Source organism: Giardia intestinalis, chromosome 5 (assembly GCF_000002435.2).
Source record: "Giardia intestinalis strain WB C6 chromosome 5, whole genome shotgun sequence".
NCBI classification, from domain to species: Eukaryota; Fornicata; order Diplomonadida; family Hexamitidae; genus Giardia; species Giardia duodenalis.
This window is the reverse complement of record NC_051860.1, coordinates 803324-827140: the sequence shown is the minus strand read 5'-3', so window position 1 is coordinate 827140 and position 23817 is coordinate 803324. Positions and strand designations below refer to the sequence as shown.

General features: G+C 46.7%; 12 protein-coding genes across 12 annotated transcripts; 4 read left to right on the top strand and 8 right to left on the bottom strand.

The window, feature by feature from the left end:
- Positions 1–37: 37 nt before the first annotated feature.
- Positions 38–2248, bottom strand: GL50803_0016374 (High cysteine membrane protein Group 2; the record flags this gene model as incomplete). The annotated part of the gene is made up of 1 exon (XM_001705094.1): positions 38–2248. The coding sequence occupies one exon, from the start codon at positions 2246–2248 to the stop codon at positions 38–40; it is 2211 nt and encodes a 736-aa protein (XP_001705146.1).
- A 221-nt stretch (positions 2249–2469) lies between these two features.
- On the top strand, positions 2470–4059 carry GL50803_0016375 (Intraflagellar transport protein IFT56; the record flags this gene model as incomplete). Its single annotated transcript, XM_001705092.1, has 1 exon — positions 2470–4059. One exon carries the CDS (start codon positions 2470–2472, stop codon positions 4057–4059), a length of 1590 nt encoding a protein of 529 aa, XP_001705144.1.
- An 86-nt stretch (positions 4060–4145) lies between these two features.
- On the top strand, positions 4146–4574 carry GL50803_0010091 (Ribosomal protein L23; the record flags this gene model as incomplete). Its single annotated transcript, XM_001705090.1, has 1 exon — positions 4146–4574. One exon carries the CDS (start codon positions 4146–4148, stop codon positions 4572–4574), a length of 429 nt encoding a protein of 142 aa, XP_001705142.1.
- Positions 4575–4592: 18 nt separating this feature from the next.
- On the bottom strand, positions 4593–5996 carry GL50803_0015113 (Actin related protein; the record flags this gene model as incomplete). Its single annotated transcript, XM_001705088.1, has 1 exon — positions 4593–5996. The coding sequence occupies one exon, from the start codon at positions 5994–5996 to the stop codon at positions 4593–4595; it is 1404 nt and encodes a 467-aa protein (XP_001705140.1).
- An 86-nt stretch (positions 5997–6082) lies between these two features.
- Positions 6083–6895, bottom strand: GL50803_0021201 (uncharacterized protein; the record flags this gene model as incomplete). The annotated part of the gene is made up of 1 exon (XM_001705086.1): positions 6083–6895. The coding sequence occupies one exon, from the start codon at positions 6893–6895 to the stop codon at positions 6083–6085; it is 813 nt and encodes a 270-aa protein (XP_001705138.1).
- A 197-nt stretch (positions 6896–7092) lies between these two features.
- GL50803_0015112 (Dual specificity phosphatase, catalytic) lies at positions 7093–9216 on the bottom strand (the record flags this gene model as incomplete). The annotated part of the gene is made up of 1 exon (XM_001705085.1): positions 7093–9216. One exon carries the CDS (start codon positions 9214–9216, stop codon positions 7093–7095), a length of 2124 nt encoding a protein of 707 aa, XP_001705137.1.
- A 23-nt stretch (positions 9217–9239) lies between these two features.
- GL50803_0034684 (DEAD box RNA helicase Vasa) lies at positions 9240–11243 on the bottom strand (the record flags this gene model as incomplete). Its single annotated transcript, XM_001705084.2, has 1 exon — positions 9240–11243. The coding sequence occupies one exon, from the start codon at positions 11241–11243 to the stop codon at positions 9240–9242; it is 2004 nt and encodes a 667-aa protein (XP_001705136.2).
- Positions 11244–11289: 46 nt separating this feature from the next.
- Positions 11290–12654, bottom strand: GL50803_0016376 (putative ATP-dependent RNA helicase p47; the record flags this gene model as incomplete). The annotated part of the gene is made up of 1 exon (XM_001705083.2): positions 11290–12654. One exon carries the CDS (start codon positions 12652–12654, stop codon positions 11290–11292), a length of 1365 nt encoding a protein of 454 aa, XP_001705135.2.
- Positions 12655–12769: 115 nt separating this feature from the next.
- Positions 12770–13321, top strand: GL50803_0015110 (uncharacterized protein; the record flags this gene model as incomplete). Its single annotated transcript, XM_001705082.1, has 1 exon — positions 12770–13321. One exon carries the CDS (start codon positions 12770–12772, stop codon positions 13319–13321), a length of 552 nt encoding a protein of 183 aa, XP_001705134.1.
- Positions 13322–13441: 120 nt separating this feature from the next.
- GL50803_0010079 (uncharacterized protein) lies at positions 13442–15676 on the top strand (the record flags this gene model as incomplete). The annotated part of the gene is made up of 1 exon (XM_001705080.1): positions 13442–15676. The coding sequence occupies one exon, from the start codon at positions 13442–13444 to the stop codon at positions 15674–15676; it is 2235 nt and encodes a 744-aa protein (XP_001705132.1).
- A 1-nt stretch (position 15677) lies between these two features.
- GL50803_0015109 (uncharacterized protein) lies at positions 15678–20264 on the bottom strand (the record flags this gene model as incomplete). The annotated part of the gene is made up of 1 exon (XM_038045810.1): positions 15678–20264. One exon carries the CDS (start codon positions 20262–20264, stop codon positions 15678–15680), a length of 4587 nt encoding a protein of 1528 aa, XP_037902150.1.
- A 45-nt stretch (positions 20265–20309) lies between these two features.
- On the bottom strand, positions 20310–23801 carry GL50803_0021198 (uncharacterized protein; the record flags this gene model as incomplete). The annotated part of the gene is made up of 1 exon (XM_001705078.1): positions 20310–23801. One exon carries the CDS (start codon positions 23799–23801, stop codon positions 20310–20312), a length of 3492 nt encoding a protein of 1163 aa, XP_001705130.1.
- Between the last annotated feature and the right edge of the window lie 16 nt (positions 23802–23817).

The window sequence follows — 23817 nt, the reverse complement described above, 5'->3', positions numbered from 1 at the left end:
CAACAGCTCCTTTCCTTCAACTTCTGGCAAGAAATAGTTAAGGATTGCAATCTTCATCTCCAATGGGAACTGTTCGCGAGAAAGATACTTGGGACCGGTTCTTCTTCTGGCACGCTCTAACACCAAAATATATGGAGAGAGCCACAGCAGTCAATAAGATAATAGATCCTACAGACAAGCCCGCGATCATCGAGGATGACAATACACGCGACGAACCGAGTACACAGCGATTGTTCTTAAGGTAATATTCCTTAGTGCACGTCAGGCAATTGGTCTCATTACTATATCCAGGATTACAAGTGCATTGACGGATATTGTTGTGGAAAGTGCACGTTCCGTGCCCATTACACACCAAGTTATTGTTGCTACTACATGGGTCATCATTACACTTTCCAGAGACACATGTTTGCCCAGCCTCACAGTCTTCGTTGATAAAACAGTAGGGAATGTTACAGTTCCTTCCAGTATAGCCGGGAAGACAAGTGACACACTGTGTAGCGGGATTCCAGTTGAAAGCACACCGACAGACAGGGCTCCCATCCTTTATCTGACAGACACCACCGTTAGAGCACTGTGGGAAGCAGTCTTGTGTGTCGCAAGTAGAAGACGGTGAAGACCTTGTCCAGCCGGGTGCACACGTTGAACAAAAGTCCCACGTATGAGGGTCATCACAGATGCACGAGCCCGCACGCGTACAGGTGCCTTTTAGCCCACATACCTGCTTCTCACCATTTATTATTTTCACACAGCGAGGATGGACGCAGGCCCAACTCCCAGACTTCTCTTTAGCGCATGTAAATGGTAGACCGCAACTTGGGGTGCACACCCCTTCGTCTGTCACGGAGCTTTCGTCTTCGCATGATGAAAGTATTCTTAAGGGAATACAGAGACCCTCAGTAGAAGGATCGAAATTTTGCTTACAAGCTATACACTTCTGTCCGTCGTCTGTGCATCTGAGGCAGTTTTCAATGTTACACTCAAACGGACACTTTTTTGCTAAACCATAATAGCCATCCATACAAGTGTAGCACTGGTTTGCCTCCAAATCCCCCACCATGCAATGCGTATCCTTAGTATTCAATGTATCCTTAAGGCAGCGCTGGGTATACCGATTCAACATATATCCGGGTAAACACTCCACACATGTCGTGGCAGGGTCTCGCAGCGGATCGTTGTAGCATACACAGAGACCAGAATCTGTGATGTTGCCCAGCTTGTTGCATGCAATGAATCCGTAAGAATGAGTAGAGTACCGTACGTTATAGAAAGAAACAACCGAGTAAGGAAGTACGGCGGAATAGATGTCATAGATTTCTGCGCAAACAGATAGGGACCCAGCAGAATGTGGAGGGAAGCAATACGGTCGACACCTATCTGCGGTTGTCTCACTATCTATGCACTGAATACAAGTATTTGGATCTGTGGGACTGCAATCTGAACACCCTCGGATGTCTGCACAAGGCACAGAGCAATTTGATTGCGGGTCAGACCGTCCACTTACGCATGTCAAGCAAACATTGTTAGCGTCACACCACATACACGCAGGCTTTGCAGTGCAGTTAGTTACAGCTTTACATGTCATTAATCCTGTTTCAGACGATAGAGAAAAGCCTTCGTGACAAGACGTACACTTGAGATAGTTAAGTGCTGGATCACAATCGCAACCAATGGGGCACGGAGAGCCGCAGTCCAGATTAGGGCTGAAAAAGCCCTTCTTGCATGAGTAGCAGGTGCCATCCTTATTGCACATACTGCAACGCTCAGTATATCGCTCTGTGCACGGCCGGGGATTACAGGTGTCTCCAGACAAAATGTATCCTCCAAGGCACTCTGCGCAATTGGAGAATTCGTCAAACAAGGGGTTACTACAGGCGCAGTGGTACATAAGCTGACTACCGATCTGTGTGCAAGTCCCCCTACCACTGCATTCCTTACCGTCTGCAACACACTCTCTCGGAATGCATTTCCCGTCAAGCAAGATATATACGTCAGCACATCCAGTGCAAGTTGAACCGGAGCACGTTGTGCAACCGATAATGTGATTGTTATCACAGTTCAGATCACAGATTTTAAAGACTGGATTGAGGGTGTATTGGGCGTCACATTTCTTACAGTAGGGCACTGGGACCATTGCATCTTTGTACGTTTCCTCTTCACACAGTGAGCACCCGATCGGCACAGGAGCAGGACAGTTTGTCCCAGAAGACCTTACTATGAAGAATAAGATTAAAACACTAGGAATAAGCATGTAGATAGAAAGACCGAATAGAAGCTATTCAATTGTGGTTATGTTTGAATGTGGTCCACTTTTGGTGAGACTTTAGTGTTTTTTTGCATTTGGGTTTTAAATCGTCAACACTTATAGGCATGTATACACCTGCCCTGAGCTGAAATATGTACTCAGTGATATGCGTGGCTTCTTCGGGACAACGTCCTTAAAATCAATTACAAAAAAGAGCAGTCGACAACATGTTACACAACAGAATGACCACGGCCTTCGAGAGGTCAAAGGAGCAAGAGCATGAAGCAGCAAAGAACGAGATTCCTAGCTTCCAAGTCTTTATTGAAAGGCGTGACTTTCTGGGAGCAATAACAGTCCTCAAATTTCTGAAGTCCACCAGGAACACCGCCGAGGTGGGAAATGCAGATCTCTGGATTGCTTACTGCAACTTCCACCTGGGCCGGCACGAAGAGGCGCTTGAAATTTATACTGCTCTAAAGAAGAGTAAGAACCCCCCTCTTGATGCTCACACCCTCGATCTCTACCGTGCCATCTGCATGCTGTATCTGGGCCAGATGGGCGACGCACGTGAGTTGGCAACTACGCTGCCCCCTACGCCTCTTTCTAACAGATTGCTATTTCACGCCTGCTCGCGGCTTCTAGATGAGGAATCGCTTGTTACGTATCACACAAAACTCAGAAACGTATCTGCAGACCAGATGGCACTGGCTGCCGTGCACTTTCTTAGGACGCACTACCAGCAGGCTCTTGAGTGTTACGAAGAGGTTCTTCAGGTGCAGCCGGAGTGCTTTGCGATCTATATGCACATGGCTCTTTGCTACTACAAACTGGGGGATTATCTAAAGTCAGAAGAGTTTCTGATGTTGTATCGGGAGAATGCAGAGGACTCCCTGACGTCCCTCAACCTGTATGCAGCCACCAAGTTCAGACAAGGAAAAATGGCTGAAGCACTTAAGATACTGGAAGAGCTCCAAAACGACGAAACGATTGTAGGGCTTCCAATATTCAAGCATAACAAGTGTTTATACACGGAAATGAACGCCGCAGTGCACATTCTTCCACCTCTAGTCGGGATTGTTTCAGAAGCACGCCAAAACCTCGTCAAGTTGTATATTGAAAAGGGCCAATATGAGGATGCCTATAAGGTTGTACAGTCTTTCGAGCCTGCAGTGTCTGCAGAGTACACACTGAAGGCCGCTGCATATGCATACTACGGCCAAACCGTGCAGGATATGGCCGTGCTACAGTATGCCCAGGCAGCATACAGCACGGTTGGACAGTCGGATGCAGATAGGGACACTGTTCTGGGACGCAGGGCTATGGCCGCAGCGTACTTTCTGACAGGAGAGTTTGAGGAGGCAAGCATGTATCTAGAGTCCATTGCTGACATACCAAAGGAGTCTGAGGATTCGTTTATGCTGAATTATTCTCTCTGTCTTGCGGCAACCTGCAAGGTCACAGAAGCCCTTGAGAGGCTCATGAGCGTAATGGGTAGTACCAACTTTACTCCTGTGCACAGAACGTGGCTTGGACGCCTTCTTATCAGAGCGCAGCGCTCTGCAGAGGCCTTTGACCTCTACAGAGACGCAGAGAAGAATAGCCTGCAAACAATCCTCCTCATGAAGGTCATTGCTAACGAATGCTTTGCTGCTGGGGAGTATCAGTATGCCGAAAGGGCTGCTGCTATACTTGTCGATCTGGACAAGGCCTCGAAAGACCACTATATTATGATACAAAAGGCATGCATAGCCGCTATGGAGCTTATACGCCGGGGAAAGACCATCACGCCTCCAGAGCTGGTCTACGAGACCGAATGATTCCGATAAATCCTCAAAAAATATTTAAAAAATAATTACAACTTTAATTTCGCTTTTTACTCGTTTCCTAATGACGGATCGAGGAGATGGCGTCGAAGCGTGGCAGGTCCGGAGGCATTGGCAACAAGTTCCGCATCTCGTGCGGTCTCCCGGTCGGGGCGGTGATCAATTGCGCAGACAACTCTGGCGCAAAGTCTCTCAACATGATAGCTGTCAAGAACTGGAAGGGGCATCTGAACAGGTTCCCGAAAGCCTCTGTTGGCGATATGGTCCTTATCACAGTTGGCCGCGACGGGAAGCCGGAGCTTCGTCGAAAAGTAACACCAGCAGTCGTCGTTCGCCAGCGAAAGGTCTGGCGCCGCAAGGACGGGGTCTGGATCTACTTCCAGGATAACGCAGGGGTCATTATCAACCCAAAGGGTGAGCTCAAGGGCTCGTCTATCACGGGGCCCGTGGCTAAGGAAGCAGCGGACAGATGGCCCAAGATCTCCACGACGGCTGAGTGCGTCCACTAGGCAGTAAACGAATTCGAGTCAGAGGCGCCGCCTGTCGAGGATGCTTATGCCGTACTCTTCGTATTCCGCCTTGCTGGCCCAGAAGTAAGGGAAGGTCCCCAAGCTGCTGAGCACGTTTCCTCCATACCACACGGCGAACCTGCGCGATAGGTTATTGTACTGCGAGTTCACGAGCTTAACTTTGAGAACAGATGGTATGACGGACTCCAGTTCTAGCTTTAGGCGGTTCAACACCCCATTGATATTGCTAAGCCCTCCCACAACAACCACGTTTGACGCCAGTTCTGGCTGTACGCTGTCATGAAGGGAAACTATCGCCTTGTGAGCATGCATTTGAATTGAGGTAGGATCTAGAAGACGGGTGTTGAAGAAGATAGGATACACGGATGTGTTGAAAAGGCCCTCTGGTATAAGACTGGCTGAAAAGGACAGGTCAATCTTATTGCCGTCTGGCAACAGGTAGTGAGATACAGACCCCTTCTCGTGAAGCTCCTTTTGCATCCCACGGTAGTCTAGCTGCATGTCCATCGGTTTGTGAGATGCTTGGAAGCAAAACTGTACTATTTCGGACAGAAGGAGCTGCTTGTGAAAGGCAACGAATGATGGTCCACAAAGCTCTGGTGGCAGCTGTGTGCGTGTGTATGTGTTCGTCGTAGCGTCATACACCTGCTTTACCTGGACATTGGTCAACAAGGAGACACTTTCTTTGGGCCGAATAGCGTCCTGTGCGTTAAGGTCTTGACCAGTACCCAGTGAACCATGTTGTGTCCGAAGCTGTGCATATATTTCGTGCTCCAGTATCTCGTGAAGAAGCTTTCCGGTCACGTCAGAGCGGTAGCTCTTGGAATGAATGCAATGGCCGTCTACTATTGGCGAGACAACAGTCTTTCCATATCCGACATCTATGACTAGGGCGGTGGTTTTACCGACAGAATATGCAGCCGCAGCCTCCTGGTCTCCTATGTACAAAGCAGGGATGCTGTGTGTTTCAAATAGACAAGAAGCTATGAGGTCTCGTTCTAAGGGCTGAACAAAGTGAGGCTGAAACAGGGCCATAGGATAACCAGGATCCAATTCACGAAATGCGTGTGATTTGCATCGCGAACTTCCATTGAATAATAGATTGCAGAGCGAAGAAAATTGATCTTCCCTAGTTACACATCCATTGGCTATAATTTGGGAAACCACACGATTTGGCATGGGCTTGAAAAGGTACCGCTCATCAGGCAGATAAGATATAGCCTGGTCGGAGGAAATAGCCTCTGCGGCTCCTCCGGAGGGTAATGATTCGCCTACTATAAATGATGGCCGCACATACGTCGGACCGTCGAGCCCTGCAACTCCTGCACGTATCTCAAATGACCCTAGATCCACCACATTCACGGGGGCCTCAGGAGCAACAGAGAGGCTTGGCACGAGCATGGCACTTTAATTTAGTGATTTACTCTTTACTTTGTTATACTTCACATATTGCGCTGACTACGCCGCACATACTACTAGCTGCATGCCTACGTAGCATTGGCGAAGCGACCCGGGGGCCTACCGCCTGTGCCACGATGCCTGTATTCCGAATCTGCTTGAGCAGAGCTCTGCTGTCTATTACGATTTCTATTACGATATCCGCCATCATTGTCGTGCCCCCTGTGTTGCTCGTTCTTTCTCCTGTTATTGACGTTATTAGAACCAGAACTGCCACTTCCTTCGTTGCGATCACTGCGCCTATTATCTTGGAAACGATTGGCTCCATTATTATTATTCCTTCGTGTTCCCTTCTGCACGGTCAGAGTATCGAAGAAGCTCTTTTTAGAATCGTACGAAAGCGGAGCGGAGCTCTCATCAGGCTGGGCACCTGTAGTAATAAAGTTTCGCTGGGCTAACTGCTTCTTATACCGTTCACGTTCAGCGTCTAAGTCTAAGTCCCCAAATAGGTCTTCTTCGCCATCTTCAACGTTCCCACCGGCGGCATCTCTTTCTGAGCGATTGCTCTCAGAAGTAAACCCTTGAGGCCTTTGAGAAGAGAACTTTCCTCCACCATGTGCAGGGCTATTTGCATTTGGGAGCGCCGGAAGCCCGTGGGCCGCGTCAACTGTCCTATCTATTAGACTCATCTCTGTGATCAGATCATAATTGAATTTCACGGGGCGCGGTATAATCTCAAGCGCAGTCGAAGTTGTCTCTCGATAAACGTTATCCAAGACGCAGAAGATATTGTGGACCTCTATAATATTTCCAATGAACGATGACCCATTGGAGATAGTCAGCTTTACGGTCTTCTGTAGTAATTCCGTGAGGGTTGCTTCGTTGACAGTGATGCTTGACATGAGTGCAAAACTTTAAATTATTCTTTTTACAATTTCAAATTTCTCAGGGTCTTACGATAAAAAACCACACTCCAAAAATCAATCCAGGTACAATCAGTAAAAAACATTAACTATTCACTTAAGTGAAAAAGATGCTGAACCAGTAATGCATTGCTTCTTGAACTATGCAAGAACACAGACACCTGTAGGGCATCTCCTCACTGCTTCTCTAACCTGCTAATAATGCTAGCATCTACGTCTAGAGTCCTAAGCGGAGACCAGATGGTAGTATCAGTTATCGCTAGTGCTGCGCTAGCCAAGTCATACAGCACGGGAGTTGGCTCATACAGACCCTCAACGTAGAGTATCTCTGTCCGAACCTGAACCCGGGCCTGGGGTTGAGCACTGGTGTGAACCAGACCAGATTGACCTCCTGTAGACGAGGAGCCAAGGATCTGCGACTTAGTGTGCTCAAAATGATTATCCTTGTCATAGGGCTCTACCTTAATAAGCCCAAGCATGCCCAATGCAACGGCGGCATACGTAACAACCTTTTCATAGGTCATTTCAAATCTACCTTCATAGTCATCTAGTATGTTGTACTTGTGCTGAGACAGAAAGTGGCCCTTCGGGGCAGAAAAGTCACTGGTCCGTAGCACAGCCAAGGCTGTGTGCACTCTGTTGCTGTTGTGGCGCTGCTGAATGAGAGAAGTAGAAGAGCTCCTGAACATTATGCTTCGCGGAACCGTCAGTGTGGCCTTGTAGGAGTGTTCTCCTTTTAGTATAGATATACAGGCGTTGCGAAGCTGTCTCTGGAAGATCTTAACAGTCTGTGATGGAGCACCTTCATATGACCTCAAAAGTGTTAGCTGTCTGTTCAGAGCTACATTCAAATACTGCCTTTTCTCTGGACTATCATGCAGTGTGTCTACTTCAGCGCCAATGAAGATAATAATAAAGCATGGAAGCGGTGCAACATATATGAATCTCTCATCTAAGAGAAAGTTTGGCTTTCCATTTTTTATAACAGTGTCCACTGGCTTTAAAACAATCATGTCTGGCATCATGTCGTTGTAAGGGGCTAGTCTGTAAAGTGCTGGTCTGGAGTGTAGTTCTTCTGGCGGTGTACACTTAATTAGGTGGGAGCCTCGGATTCCCTGAATCGCTGCATCGATGTTGCATCCTTCTTCTAGTGAAATGATCCCTTTGACGGCGTGCTCTTCTGCATACTTGGCTGCGATCCGTGCAGTCGTGAGATCTGAGTGCCGCCTCCTCCACCAGGAGACTAATCTGAAAACGAAGCCAGTATTTGGGGCGACTACACCCCTGCATGAGCGAACGTGGCTATACGCCTCCTCGTAAGATAAGTCATTAGCCCACATGATGTAGGCAATCACCAGCGACGCAGAGCGAGAGACCCCCTGATAGCAGTGGACCAGGACCGCCTTGCCCTGCATTCGTGCCTCGTGGATAAAGGCTATTGCTTCGAGGAATAAGGAGTCGATGTTTTCGAGTCCAGTGTCCCGCAACTTTAGAAGCAGACACGCTAAGTTGGGTACGCCATACTTCGGAGACTGACTCTCCAGGCAACAATTTATCACATGCGTTATTTTATTTTTCTGTAATAGCTCTGTATTTTGAGCAGCCGTGAGTGAACTCAAATAAAGAAACTCTGTTATTTTCGACATTATTGCATCGTACTGCTTTATTTTGAGCGCCTTGTCTTCAGACATGGACATAGGCCGAGAACGCTTAAGTCCGCTCTCCAACGGGGAAGGTTGACCCTTAGAAGATAAGGGGAGCGTCAGTGTTAGCTTCTCCTTCGACGTGTCTGTGTTTAGTGCTGGCATAGTTAAAGGTAGAACTGGCTTTAGAGAAGGAGGCGCAGGCTTTGACTGCGGAATTGATGCTATTGAGTTGCTGCGGGTGCCAGCTTGAGGAGTAGGCCGTCGGAAAAGCTCTCCGTCGTCGCTCGAATCTGAAGTGATTGACCCATTTGTACCATCGACCACGTCGTCGTGTGGAATAGAGGTAGAAGTAGAAACTAAGATGTCGCTTTCTTGATCAGATTTAGGATTTATCCTGGGAGCGGCTCGCTTTATTAATGGCACAGATGTATCCACCTGCAACTCAGATGGAAAAAATCGGTATAGGCCCACCTCTTCGGAGTTAAGTACACTGAGAAGGGGCGGTGCAGCATTAATGTTACGAGGAAGATCTTGACTTGAATATTGATCTGAGCCCCAGGGATGTACTGATTTACCCTGCAGGCGTACATTTATAGCCTTTAATAAATCGTTGGAAGTAGTGTCAGACCTGTTTATCCGGGAACTATCTGACATTTTTTTTGAAATTCTATTTACTTTTAATCCCAACGTTCAGCGGGTTCTTTCGTGTCGTTTATAGAGGCTGACGGTTTGGCTGGGGTTTTAGCCGGAGTCACAGCTTCGGAGGCTCCTGTATGACGACTAGACCGCGAGTGGAGCTGTTCAGCACAATCACTTGAGTCGGACAAATCTTCATCAGAGTCAATCCGTGCACCTTTTTTCACAGACTCATATTCCCTGGATCTCACCCTACCACTCACCTGCCCGTACTTGCTTGGCATGCTGTCCTGAAGGAACTTTGGCAACGGTTGCTTGGATTGCAGAAGGATATTCTTCAGGTCCCTCAATATGTAGTGGGGTGTGTCGAGAAGAATAAAAGATGTAGCAAGCCCCTCTGCCCCAGCGCGTCCCGTTCTACCAATGCGATGTATATATGTATCTATATCTTTTGGAAAATCGAAATTAATGACGTGTCGGATTGCTCCTATGTCGATGCCACGCTGGGCTACGTCAGTAGCAACGAGAACGGGAGTCTTTCCGTCCTTGAAGCTCTTGAGATTGTTCTGCCTCTCGCGCTGCTCAAGATCCCCATGCATCTCGCACACCCTCAGGCCAGCATTGAGGAGCTTTGTTATGATATACCCGATATCCTTCTTTGTTTCTACAAATATCAGAGTAAGAAATGAGGCCGTAGGGATAGAACCGGGGCTCTTCAAGATATGTATTAGTTTATCAATGCGTTTGTCCACTGACTTTATAGCTGTTTCGGCAAAGTATTCAAATTGCTGCTTTATCATCGTAGTTGTGCTACCTATTTGCCCAACGTGTATGCGGGCTTCATTGTGGAGATATCGCTTGGCCATGGCCTGAACCCCGGTCCCAAAGGTAGCGCTAAACATAAGGGTTTGCCGATTGCCGTTAGGTCCATTACCAGGCATATCAAACTTGTATACAAGATCGCGGATTTGAGGTTCGAATCCCATATCGAGCATTTTATCTGCCTCGTCTAGCACCATGACACGAACATATTTTAAGCTAAGACACCTCCTCTCGAGGAAATCTTTGAGGCGACCAGGTGTTGCTATCACAATGTCGCAGCCCTTCTTTAATAGGCCTCTCTGCTCCCTAGCCCCCTCACCCCCATAAACAAGCCTCACAATAAGGTTGGTCTTGAAGGTGAGCTGGTAGCACATGAATGCAATCTGTTGGGTGAGCTCCCTAGTTGGGGACAGGATAACAGCCAAAGGAAAAGACATGGATTGTTCCATATTCTTATCATCGTCCGAGATAGCATCCTTTGCACGACTACTAATGAGCTGTGCAATGATGGGAGATAAGAAGGAAAACGTTTTTCCAGAGCCTGTCTGGGACGTTGCTAAAAGGTCCATAGAAGACAGCACAAGGGGGATCGCATTTTCTTGGATGGGCGTCGGCTGTGTATAGCGGAGCTTTCCAACGTTCCTGATCAAGTCTTGAGGAAAGCCAAGCTTCTGAAGGGTCTCCGAAGAGAAGTCTTTGAAGTCCAGGTCTCTAAAGTTGCCTTTATTTACCCCCTTATTCTTCCCTTCCAGTTGTGGATACTCGATCTTTATATTGGCTGGCTCCATGGAGTTATAGTCGATTATCATCTTGTTTTCCGCGCTGCGCTTGAAGAGAATTATCTCTGGAGGTGGAATTAGCATGTCGAGCTTATCTGACAACCTTTGTTGGGATTTTATATGCCTAACAGTAAGATTGGAGCCGGAGGTCGACGGGTTGAGAAGGACATCAAAAGATCGAGCACCTAGGGTAACGGAGCGAGTACCGTCTTCATACCCGTTTTCTTGCCCCTGATATTCTTGCTTTACCTTTGTCTGGCCACTGACACTCACAAAGGGGGCATTGGGATTCATCACCTCCGTTGATATGCTAGGAGTGCTAATAGATAACTTGAGGCCGGGACTCGAGTTGAGATCCGATACGCTGGAGAAGCTATCTGACTGCATCCTACTGCGCTGGGATGGCGGAACGTACGTTCTTGGCTTATCAGTCTTGTCAGCCATGGAATTTTTTTCAACATCAAACAAAACGATTAAAGTGAGAGTCTTTTTACTTCCCAGTGAAGGCCGCCTTGACATCAATTTCCTCTGGGGACTTCACCTGAGGGATGGAGGTGGCGAAACGGCCTTGAATCTGTGACAACATTTCCGACTCTTCGGCAGTCCCGACAAACAACAAGACCATCCCCGCGGTTTCAAAACGCCCGGCTCTCCCTGATCTGTGAAGATATGCGTCGGATGAGTCCGGCATATCATAGTGGATGACCAGGTTCACATTGGCGAAGTCAACACCACGCTGGAAGATGTCGGTCGAGACAAGGATCCGCGCCTTCTTATCTTTGAACCCCTGGAAGACCTCCTCTCGCTTCTTGTGGTGCATTTTTCCGAAGAAGCACACACACTCGTGGCCTTCTTCCTTGAGGAACTCATTTAGAGCTGTGACACGCGAGATGTCCCTTGCAAAGATAACTGCTTGCGAAAACGGCAAGAGCCTTAGACAATCAAGAAGAATATGAAGCTTCTTCTCCTCAGGGGCGTTGAAGTAGTACTGCATCAACCCTGTAAGAACTAACTGCTTATCGTCAACCAGGATTGCCACGTACCCATCCCTGAGGATGGAGCGGGCGAATTTCTCAGAGTGCTCGGTGAAGGTAGCAGTGAAGAGCAATGTTTGGTGTGTGGCGGGCATTTTAGAGATCAATCCGGCAATCTTCTTGAAGTTATCTTCTTCTTTGAACAGCGCATCGAACTCATCTAACACCAGATATTTAATGAAGCTGAGGTCTAATGCTCCTCTCTCCACTAAGTCGCTCACGCGGCCAATGGTTCCAACCGCTATGGAGACATCCTTAGACTTTAGAGCCCTGACGTGTAGGCTCACCGTAACACCTCCAATAGCACAAAGTATTTTATCTTTAATATCTGGGAGGTTGATTGCAAAGCGAGTGAACTCTTTGTATATCTGCATTGCAAGCTCATGTGTGTTGCATAGAACGAGGGCCTGGACTTTGTGCGGGGCCGCTTGAGGATCTATCATGTGTAGCAGGGATAGTACAAAAACGGCTGTCTTGCCCTTACCACTCTTTGCTTGACATATCACATCTTTGTGCTCCAAAGCAGGGGGTATTGCCATTGATTGTACATCTGAAGGGCTCTCGAATCCGTTGCTTATGATGGCCTGCAAGACCTCTTCCCTGAGATTAAAATCTGAGAAACGTGTGAGCAAGGCACCAGATCGCGGCGAGCCTGCTCGTGCTTGTCTAAGCGCTCCAGACGCCACTTCAGCTCCTGTATCCGCCAGCAGCGCCAACTCGTCGCCAGTATCGTCCTTACTGACCAACTTCTGAGGCACTGACTCTTTAGAAGAAACGCCGGCTGCATTCTTTCCGCTTTCCTTGTCTGCCTTTGGTGCCATGCTTTTAAAAAACTCTTTATTGAAATGGCAAAAAAATGCAAAAGTAGCGCACGCCATAAGGGATAAAACTTTTTTGTTCAGGGATTGAAGCACGAGGCACAGAGAATAGGCGCTAATGAAACTGGTAGTCGATGTCTTGGGAATCTTTCGTTTTGTATCTATTGTTACGGACCCACAGGTAACCATCAAGAACTACATTTGTCAAATTGAGCGGGAGTTTCAGCAGATGTACACGCTAGCTATCTCCCCCCAGTTTAGCATGTTGAGCAGGTTCTCATCAGCTAAGGATCTCCTATTGCCTTCAGACGTTGTGGGCGTCGTCTTGACAGAGGGCGAAAAGCTGCTGGCAACGCCTGACGAGAAGTGGGCAGAAACGCTCAGGCAGTCACCCTGGGCTGTCTTGGGAATCGACGAGACAGAGTTTGAAGTCAGAATAGAGCTTCTTCGGAAGATATATGGCGAGCAGTGTAATTTTGCCGTTCTAGGATCGTGTCTCCTCCGAGCATCTGGTAACCTCTCTAAGGCGACGGCTATTTGCTCATTTATCCGCCCAGATATACTAAACAGCACAAGACGTATCATCTTTGTCAGACCGCGAGAAAGTACTGTCCGGAGAGTTGACTTGGGAATAGGGTCTGAGGGCGAAACTCGAAAGGTGAAGTTATGAAGGGCAAAAGTGAATTTATTTAAGCGTTTGCTGTGCATGGCGTGTTGCTGGTGTGTGGCCTTCGTTCCTGCCCTTGTTTTACCCCAGGAGAAGAAGGCTTTTGGTCAAATTTAAAAACGTATGGCTCTTTCAGAGAATGCCTTACGCAGCACCTATTTCAACAGTTTAGCTACACGAATAGATAAAAACCTACGGATATATGAGGAGCTGTCTCGACTAGTGACTGATTCCGAGCGCTGTGTAGACGGAAGCATGACTGGTGGGAGCACTGCGTCTCTCACACGCAAGCAGCCAGGACCATCTATTTTATCACAACAGACAGCTACTGCTGCAGATCTAAAGGAGATGAGAAATGCTATCAAACGGCGGCAGGTGATGCATCGAAATGCCTTAACAAAGTCTATCATCGATGAGGGCAGAGCCGCGTATGAAACAGGGAGCAGCGCCCATCTGACAGTGGCTGGTTCTTCTTCTCCAATGCGTGCTATCCACAAGCCACGGCCACTCCCTCAACACATTGAGAAGTTTCTTTCAGATGAGATCAAACAGACAACTACCACGGCTGACGCAGCCGATGAGGTGTCCTATTTATCGGAGGATGAGGCAGCAGAGAAGAAGGAGAGGCTTAAACACACACTGAATCGCGTGGCAGAGATCATTGACACTGCAGAAGTTAATGGTGAGGTGAGCACAGATCCAGATATTATTCTAGCAAAGTTCTATCACGAGGACCCATATGTTTCTAATGTAAAGTTGATTATGGACAGTTACAACACTAAACAGACATCTACGCAGAAGCCTCAGGACCAAGCACACAGTAGCCGCAAAAAAACGGAGCAGCGTGTTAAATCTGTAGAAGACCGTATTGCTGACGTCATCTCTGTGCGAGAAAATCAATTAGTTTCTATCATAAGCTCCGCCTGCTCCGCTCCATCTGTTCGCAACAGACAAGGGGGTAATGTTTGCTCCATAGATAGAGATTGGAAGGAGTTCTATAACTATCAAGGTGCTAGCAACTTTGCCAAAAAGCCTGATTTCCCTGTATCTGCACCAACGGTCAATTCAGCAAAGAATGAAATAATGGCAACTGCACTCGCACGGGGGCATGCTACAGCCAGTAAGAAAAGCTTGTGGATTGCACCTCTACCTCATCAGCCTGTTAGTAACTCAACTCAACAACCACTTTGCAAGCATCTTGAAGAAGCCCCACCTATTACTGAACCGCTCGGTTCAGCGCTTGACCACGGGAAGAAGCGAGCATGGAGGTGTTTGCGGCGTCACGAGAAAGCGCTAAGAGACCAGTTGGCCACTCCGAATAGTGGCCTCAGTGATCGTATTATCAAAGAACTAACCGCCGAAATTTCAGAAAAGAGTGCAGAAAATGCCTCGCTGGCACGAAACCTCATAAGTAGTGGGAATCTAAAGAGCCTTACTGACATAGCTCGTTCTCAGAATCCCATGATCAACTCCCAATTACTTAAGTCTCGTCACTCCAACAGAGTGGCACAGCTTCGTGAAGACGCAGAGGGGGGTTCTGATGATAGCGATTTGACGATAATGAACAGTGCTGTGATGCGAGGAATGCCTACAGATAGCTCCTTTTCAGAATCTGCCCCTGCCATTTCTCTCACAGAGTCAGAGACACCTCAGCTGAGCTCTCTACAGATCAATAGCATTCATATCCATGATCGAAAACGTTTTGCAAAGCAACCCATTAGCACAGGCTTTAAGCTACACACAAAGAAGATGACAAAGAGCATAGAAATGGCTGACGACGAAACACTCTTCGATGTGGTTATTCCGGACAACAGATATGATGCCAAAAACGAGTTCAACTTTCTGTCCAAGGATGACATAAACAAATACAAAAAGATCCTTATTTATATTCACAATAGTGAGCTTTTGGAAAAGCTTGAACAGGCAAAGTCGATGGAGGATTATGAGCAGCACATAAAAGAGTATAAGGATACGACTACGCGAACCGCATCTCCTCCAAAGCAAGAGGATGACTTCTCCTCAATACTGAGAATCATCATGCCTCAAGATAGGATGCAAACCTTTGCCGCATATTCTGCCCTCAGTTCCATGGATACTGCTTCCTACAAGAAGGAGGTCGTGCATCGGCTATTAAATGTGAAGAAGGCAATTACAAGGAGCAACCTTAAAAGCAATGATAGCAAACTGAACCTCTATGAATCTGCAAAGGCAATCCTGCAACCACTTCTTCAGACAAGACTGGCTGCCAGAAAGTATCCGGAGGACCGTGTGCCCCTGTCAACAGGACGGTCCGAGATGCGCTTACAGAAGTGTGTCCAAAGGAAGCTTTGGGATGCCAAGGAAATAGAAGGTATGTAGCCTATTTGTTCGCCACGCCGCCAAAGTTAAAGCTTATTGGTGCCGTGCCAGATCCAAATGGATTAGAGGTCCCTGGAAATCCCACATTGCCAAAAACTGAATTAGTTGTTGTGCCAGAGGAAGGAGGATTAAACATTTTAGCGGTTGGTGCTGTCTGTTGTGATCCTTGACCAAATACTCCCTGAAATGAAAAGGAATTTTGGAAAGTAGTAACCGGTGTTGTCATCTGGGCTCCGACGTTGGGAGTTGGATTGATAGTTACTGTATCAAAGCCAAAATTAGTGCTGGTGCCAAATCCAGTGCCAAAAGTAGTCACTGTACTCACCACATTACTCTCAGGCGGTTCTTTTGGTACACCAAAAGCAAATGAATTTGCAGCTGGCTGACTAGGACTAGGTTGAAGTACATTATTGCCATTTGGTTCAGTCTTGGTGGTCTTGGTGAAGTTATTAAATACTTCGGACAAACTAGAAGTACTGCCAGCTGTCTTAGTAGGCGCGGTTGGCTGGAAGCTAGATTCGCAACTCTTTGATTTATTTCCTGCATCCTGTGCTATGATGGGTTTTAGAACATTAAAATTAAACCCAGATGACAGTGCCTTGCTACCACTTGCTGTCTCGCTGGTAGATTCATCTTTGATATTTTCACGAGCTTCGCTTGCAGGTTTAGAGTCAGATATTGATGTTTTCTGCTCTTCGTGTGTTGTGTCCGTTGATACTGATAATGGTACTGGATGGGGGACCGGTAGAGTCATATCTGCTGCGTCCCTATTCTGAGCTGGTTCCAATTTATCATCGGGCGACTTTTCTGCCTGGACAGAGTTACTAGGTTCTAGTTTTGGTCCAAACGAGAACAGTGGTTTTTCTGACTGCACTTCTGACTTTATTGGTGCTACAAATGTAAATGGCTTTGCTTCTGGCCAGGCGCTCTTCTGCTGAGTGGATTCGTTTATCATCTGCGGCTGGCTAGTATGTTTCTGAATGGGTACACCAAAACTGAAACTGGTCTGAGATTTTGATAGACTGTTCTCGGCGCCAAAAAGGGTCTGACTAGTGCTTTCGATCCTCTGATGCATAGCATCTTTATGAGTAACTACATTGCCTCCAGACAGTTGCTTTGACTGTTCGACAATTGTCTCAAATGAATGGGATGCATATAAATCCGTTATGCAGAGCGTGGACTTTGTTATTTTCGGCGAGACTTCTTCGAAGAAAGGAGGCGGTGCCAAGCTCTGTACGAGTCCTCTTAAATATGAACCATCTGGATACTCACAGCATATAGTTGACGTAGCAGTACTAAGGGTATTGTTGTTATCATATATACTCGGTTTAAATGCTACCGTTAGAACGTTAGAATATTGTTTCCCATCTGAAGTCTTGAAAGTCGGCTTTATGCTAGGAAAGTGCTGGAACACCGAGCTCCTTTTGCTGGGCAACTTCTTTCTAGAGGAAGCCGACCCAGCTGAGGCATTCTCCATCCTGTCCACGTCTTCCACAAACTCCGACAAAATAAAGCTGGTACACGGGGGAAGTGAGTAATTATCTTGCACGTGCGGAAGACTCTGCTGCTTCACAGACATCCGCATAGTAATCCCAGAGCCGAGTTTACGAAAGACCTCATCAAGGCTCGATGCTTTAAATTTATTTGCAATCTTCATTTGGTTGCCGTTTTCATACGTTGTTTCCAAAGGCCGGGTTAACCGTAGAGGCAGGTTTGTGTTATCTAAAGAGTATGACTGTGCTATCCCGGTATAGGATGACTTATAGTTCATACTGTTAAATAAAGAAGAAAAACCCGAATTTGAAACCCTATTCTGAGTTAAAGTGAGCTCTTCAAGGGAAGCATCTTCATAGTTGCTGAGATCCAGAGAGTCAATGGTATTAGCTTTAGGCCTGCTAGTGCGAACCCCACTTGAGGAGGTGCCAAATAACGTGCTGTCCGGCTGTATCGTTGATGTGGGTAAAGAGCTAGCAGCATTATTAAAGTGTTCAGTGCAAGGCTCTTTGGAGTTCAACAGTTTTAGTGACTCGTCCATGTTCCAATACAGTCTATATCCCAGTTGAAATACATCGAGCTGGTGCTCATAAGCAGAGAGTACAGTGTCCATGACATCGCAAAAGTGGTGAATACCTATTGTAGTCTCCTCGCTAGAAGCATGGCTAGGTAACAACGGAGAGCTCAGACGATAACACAATAATCCGTTAATATCCTTTATGATTGCCGTAGAAAATGTCAGCGAGTCCGCTCCAAACATAGGTGTGAGGGAAGGAAACGCGTTTTGCGACTTCATCGCATAAAGGTTTCTGAGGAAGTTGGTGCTAAGAGAACACCCATCGACAGTTCTACTCTCTAACATGATATGAACTCCTCTAAGTTGATTGAGTTGTTTCATGACTGACAAGTATGATGGGCTTGTAGCAAAGTAGTCCGGTAAGATAGAATCCAGAAATAGGGTGAGCTCCCCTTTAACAGCATATGCAGTTATTAGACTACTAAGTGCTTGAGCATACTTTTCTTTGGCTTCATCAATCTTTTTATTAATCTGTGTATCTAGCTCTGCCTCTAGATAATTTAAGTCGTTCTTTAATGATCCCGAAGGAGAGAACTTTGATTCCCCTTGATGCAAAGGTGCCGGCTCAGCTGAGCCTGTCTTAGGAGAAGAGTGCGCCTCGATAGACGCACAGATTAGTGGCTGCTCATGGGCATTGCTTGGTTTCTTTTCACTGACCTCCATTAATGGAGGTTCATCGCTGATAGCTAGGCCTAGCATGTCAGTGGGGTAATCAGTAAGGAGAGTATCATCTAAGAGAGTAGCAGTTTCCAGAGCAGTAGTTTCTTCGTTCTGAGGAACTTTTAAGGAACTGATGCAGCTACTTCCGTCCTGGGAATTTCTAATGTCAAATTGTAGTATGTAGAGAGGTAAAAAGTCTGAGATGTACACGCGAGAAACTGTCTCTACATAGACGGTCATTTGATTGGTTCCACCAAGGTGAGCAAACACCAGATTGGCATAGATTTTATCATAGCCACAATTAGGCGAATCCAGATGAAATGGAGGTAACTCTGAAAGCGTAACACTTAGGTTATACTCAGTGCAACTATTAGTGACCAATTCCTTTATCTTGTCCTTAATTTCACAAGCGTTGGTTGAATAACTCCAGTCAATTGTGTCGCCCATCGTAATAATCTTTTGTTTAATAAGGTCTTCCTTATGGTTGATGCCTGGTATGGATGGGTTATCTGCGATTGCTGAGGCAGATGAAATGACCGGGGTACTAAGGACTATGTTCTGTGGAGAAAAAAAGATACTCTGATCTACCTCCGGAAGGCATGGAACCCTAGAGAAGCGTGCACTGGGAACCATCCCGAACAGTTCAGAGCCACTCAATAACGGAATAAAGGTGTGGGCGTAATCACCAGAAACCTTGAGAGATTGGAAGAACTCCTCACATGATTTAACCAGTACATTAATAAAGTGGTTTGTGGAGTGACCTTCTTTGCTCATATAGGAGTCGAGCCTCTCCAGAATTGCATTGTAATTGTCGCGTGCGGCGTACGAAAAATAAAAGAAGTCTAGGGAAACAATGTCACTCATGTTTAGAAATAGCATATTAAAGAAGAAATCGTAAGGACCAGGGCAGTATGGGGTCACGGTACAGCCTACAACATATTGCTTAACAACTGTACTAAACTCTAGCTTTTTATCAAAAATGTTATAAATAGCAACAACAGTATCATAATCGCTGGTATAAGATGCTAATATCGCAAATTTTCCGTCAAATAGTCCTAATAAAACGACTTCTTTTGGATCAGCATAACTAGTGCCTTCGTCAAGGAGGTTGTCATCAAATACTTGACTTACGTCATAGATTTGTGGTGTAGATAGATCGTCAGCCTCTACTATTAACAAGGTCTCAGGCGACTGGAAGACACCAAACACCAAGCGTCTAGATGACGTCACACAGCTCGTTAGTGTTGGAGCTGTGCCATGCTTAATATAATCATCTAACGCTGCTATTTTGCAGAACGCTAGTTGTGCATTGTCGATCAAGATGATAGCTGTAAGACACGTATCTGTGATGTACGTGCCCAAGCAAAGCATCTCCTGGGGTTTGCAGACAGTGTCATCACCAGGTGGGTCCAACGTCAGCAATATGGGGTGAGGGAGAGCATAAAGTTGCTGTACGTCAGTGGCAAGTTCTGCCAGTAGCACAGTCTTATTATCTGATTCAAAGGCTAAGTGATACTCTCGAAGAGCGTGATCTTCCTCCCAGCAAAGGACGTGCCCGTTTGGAACGGCGAGAATTCCAGTAATTCCTGCCTCTGTTCTGCCTTCAAAGCTCAGCACACGCTCTCCGCGCGCTTTGATGGAAATATTTTCTTCCAGCGCGAGGTTATCAAGTGAGACGGACAAAAAATCACGCCCATTGGCTGGACCCATCACTAGATGGCGTCCTGTGCAGGAAAACAAAAGCTCCGGGTAAGTAGTGTCATCTACAGGTGTAGTGGCAGATATACCCGTGTCGGTATCCCAGACAATACTAGTCAACGGATAAAACCTACAGCGACCCGGTTTTTCGTTCTCCATACCAGAAATTGAACCCAAAAGATTTTACTTCTGGATGACCGTGGTCTATGTCGCTTGGCCAGTCAGCTTACGGAGCCGGCTCTGTGCCCGGTGGATTGCCGTGACAACGGATTTCACCGGAAGAGCCTTTTCTATATAGCCGTTAGAGGCCTCTGGGACTATCGTTCTCTGGATATCTACTGAAAGGCGGCTATCTGCGTAAATTGACCTAAGGGTCTCATTCATCATCTCCTCAGCGCTATGATGCTGCAAGGACTGGTCAGCGTCTGGTAGGTCGCGCTTGTGATCGTCCGTGGCCGTTCTTAGGGTACGTCTGCAAACCGATTCCGATGCAATTGCAGCCCGTGGGTTAGAAGCGTCAGCGTGCTGCCGAGATTCTGACGTGTCTTGATCACTGAGAGCGAGATCGTGCTCCATAAGCTGAGGCGAAGGCTCACGTTCATTTGGAGGAACAGGAGGAATGGCATCTGTAGACTCTTCCTCACGGTCACTATGGGACAGCCTATTGGATAAAATTGCTTGCGGCTTACGCATAGACTTTGACACTGTGCCACTATCCTCTGACAGTTTCAGCTGGCTCTCTATTAGGTTGTGCAAAACAGCTGTAGGAGCATTTTCCTTCCGCTGCGTTAGCATCAGTTGCTTGTAGTCTCTTTCATCCACATACATGATGTCCTTGTTATCTATATGTAGTGCTACATAGTAAAGCCCGTTGCAGGGGCACGAAAAGCTGAGATGACCTGATGTAGATAATAATGTATCCTTTGACAAGCGAGTCTTGGCTGTAAACTCTATGGAATCGGTTACAGATTTAGATTCCCCGTTCACTACATTTAAGTCTAAGTCTTTGTTCTGTGCCAAATTGTAAACGCTCGGCTGGCCTGGAGAGTTGCAGTGATCGTGTGTGTTGGTAACCCCTGCGACCACCACATCTACAACCTTTTTTGCTAAGTAAAATGCTTCTGTGATAGCTTGTAGTGTTGTATCGCTAAGATATACAAAAAGGTTTAGTGAGCCACACACCGATCTATATTTAAAATACTTGACAGAATGAAGGGATATATACTCGTTAACAGAAAGACACGCAAGACTAAATCTAAATACATACTCCTTCTTAGTAGATTGGACCTTAAATCCATTCGTCACATTGGCTTGGAATTCGGCCAACTCCTCTGGACGCATGCGGACACTTGAGCTGGGTGGTAAGTAATATGAGCCTGTTAGAGACCCTCGAGAACGTGCTGTGGATGATGTTTCTTTGATAGCGCTGGCCATTTCGGCAATAATCTCTTTGCTCTTAGATGCACGCTGCTCACGAGACCGTGAGTACAGCACTTTCTTCGCCAATGCTTCGGCATTTGAGACATTAGGCTTTTGTCTCCTCGGTATAAACGCCTTATTAGCCTCATGTGCTCTTGCCTCTTTAAGCTTCTGTGCACCAAGAGAATCAAGTACAGTGGGATCAGCTATACTATCTCGCATGTGTAGTACTGCTGGTGATTGTATCTTAACTGATTCCGGAACAGATAGCCTCACGCGACGCAGCGGCTGCGCTCCAGTTGGATTGGGAGTGTAGTCTTCAAATTCCTTGTTTGTGTGTTCATCCATACCATAAAATCCATCTCTGATGGTGCCATGTTCTGATTCTTCAAGCCCCTTATCTATCAACGAATTGCTCTGCAAATCATAGTCTTGGATCAGTGGAAGAGTAGAGGAAAGCAAAAGATCATCGTGGTCAAGATCATCGTTGGCAACCTTGCTCCGATACGTGGCGGTCTTTCGAATAAGTGGTACTGCAACAGTAGAGGGTGCCCGGTCATACCGACGCTTCTGAAGAATGTCTATAATCTCTTGTGGGGTTATACCGGGGGAAATGTCCATCAAGAGTCTGTCGGTCCAAAGCTTATCGGCAAGAATCGCTTGCTGTAGTGCGGCTCTAAGAAGCTTTTCATTACGTGTGGTCACCTTATTAAGTCCCCTGTTGATCAAACGTTGTGCTAGCCGTGGCGAGATTGCTTGTGGAGAGACATTAATGGCACCAAGCGGACTTCCTATGAATTGAGCAGTTTCTTCTTTTTCCTCTCTCAGTTCATTTAGAAGGCTCTTGGTAGAATTGTCGTGTGCGGCAGTGCTGGCCGAGTCTTCTTCTGGGGGCAACACAGTTGTTCGATAAACTAAGGAATCTACGTTAGTCTTTGAGTTGTGCAAAAGATTCCTAGGCATATTCTTATTCTTCATACTGGCAGCCTTCTTTAGATGCTGATAAAGAGAAGTCGTCCCTGGTTCTGGTTCGTTCTCCATAGCAGACCGTATTTTACACAGACACATGGGACAGCGAAGATAGGGTAGAAGCTCAATTTGGTGCGGCGGCAACGTGTGGCAATCACATCTGCAAGAATCTGCAGCTATCACTTGCTCCGGATTGACCTGAAACACTTTTTCTTGGAGCTTTGCTGGAGAGTGCAAAACTCTTTCAAACTTCCGCCGCTCGACTGTGGTTTCGAGATCCAAAACATCCTGCTCTAAATGGGGCATTTGGTTAATAGTAACAGATGTCTTATAGTCTGCATAATTCTGAAGAGTCTGCTCGGGGAGAAATTGCTTCGGTGCCTCAAGAAGAGCGTCACGAAGATGAGAGCGTTCTTGTCGAAGTGGCGTCCGTTTGGACCCGGCAGATCTTACACTGCTGCTATCTCCAGGACTCTTTCGAGGTGTGGCAACATTGGTGTTTGTTGATGTAACAGATATCTTGGGACTGGACGACCGAGAAAAGTATGCCCGGAGATCTTCTGGCCCTGCTGTAGCTAAGTCCATCCCTAACATGCTCGATCGCTTATCAAGCTTGCTACTATGACCGATGTTGTTACAAGAGCGTCCACTTGCAGCAGTGCTTAGTCGCTCATGTACTAAGAACGGCACTTTGTTGTCTATAAAGTCAATACCGCTGCTAAGTTCTGTGGGAGGATCGTATTTGTAAGTCATATACTTCTGGAGTCTGGTGGTGGATCCCTGTTCCTCCTTCCCAGGTATCTGATTAACTTGTTCGTAGAGAGCTGGTTTGAGATCAATTCCTTCGTCACAACTGACCGCAAGACGCTTTTCTGCTATCCTAACTGGGATGTCAATGCCGCATAAGTTTGACACCAAAGCAGAAGATATGGGTACATCAGAGACAGTCTGCATAAGAGTATTTGAGAGCTCTTCAGGAGACGGCTTAGATAAGCTCCGCGCCTTGGCTTTGAGAAGATGGCCTTCAACTTTACTCAGTAAGCGTTTTGTCTTTGATCTGACAGCCTTCTCTTCTAATTCCGTGGCAGAAAAACTAGGGAGTGAACAGTTACTGGGTGGTGGATCAGAGCTTTTCGTGTTCTTGAAGGGATTAAAGTTGTATCCGTTGGCGTCCATAAATGAGGACGGCTGGTAAGCTGCAGACGCAGCTGTGGTTAAACGATGCTCGCTCTTACTTATCTCGGAAAAGAGTGTTTTCTTAACTGCACGAGACTGGATTCGATCAAGCAGCTGATTAGTGGTTGTCATAGCTAGATTGTGCTAA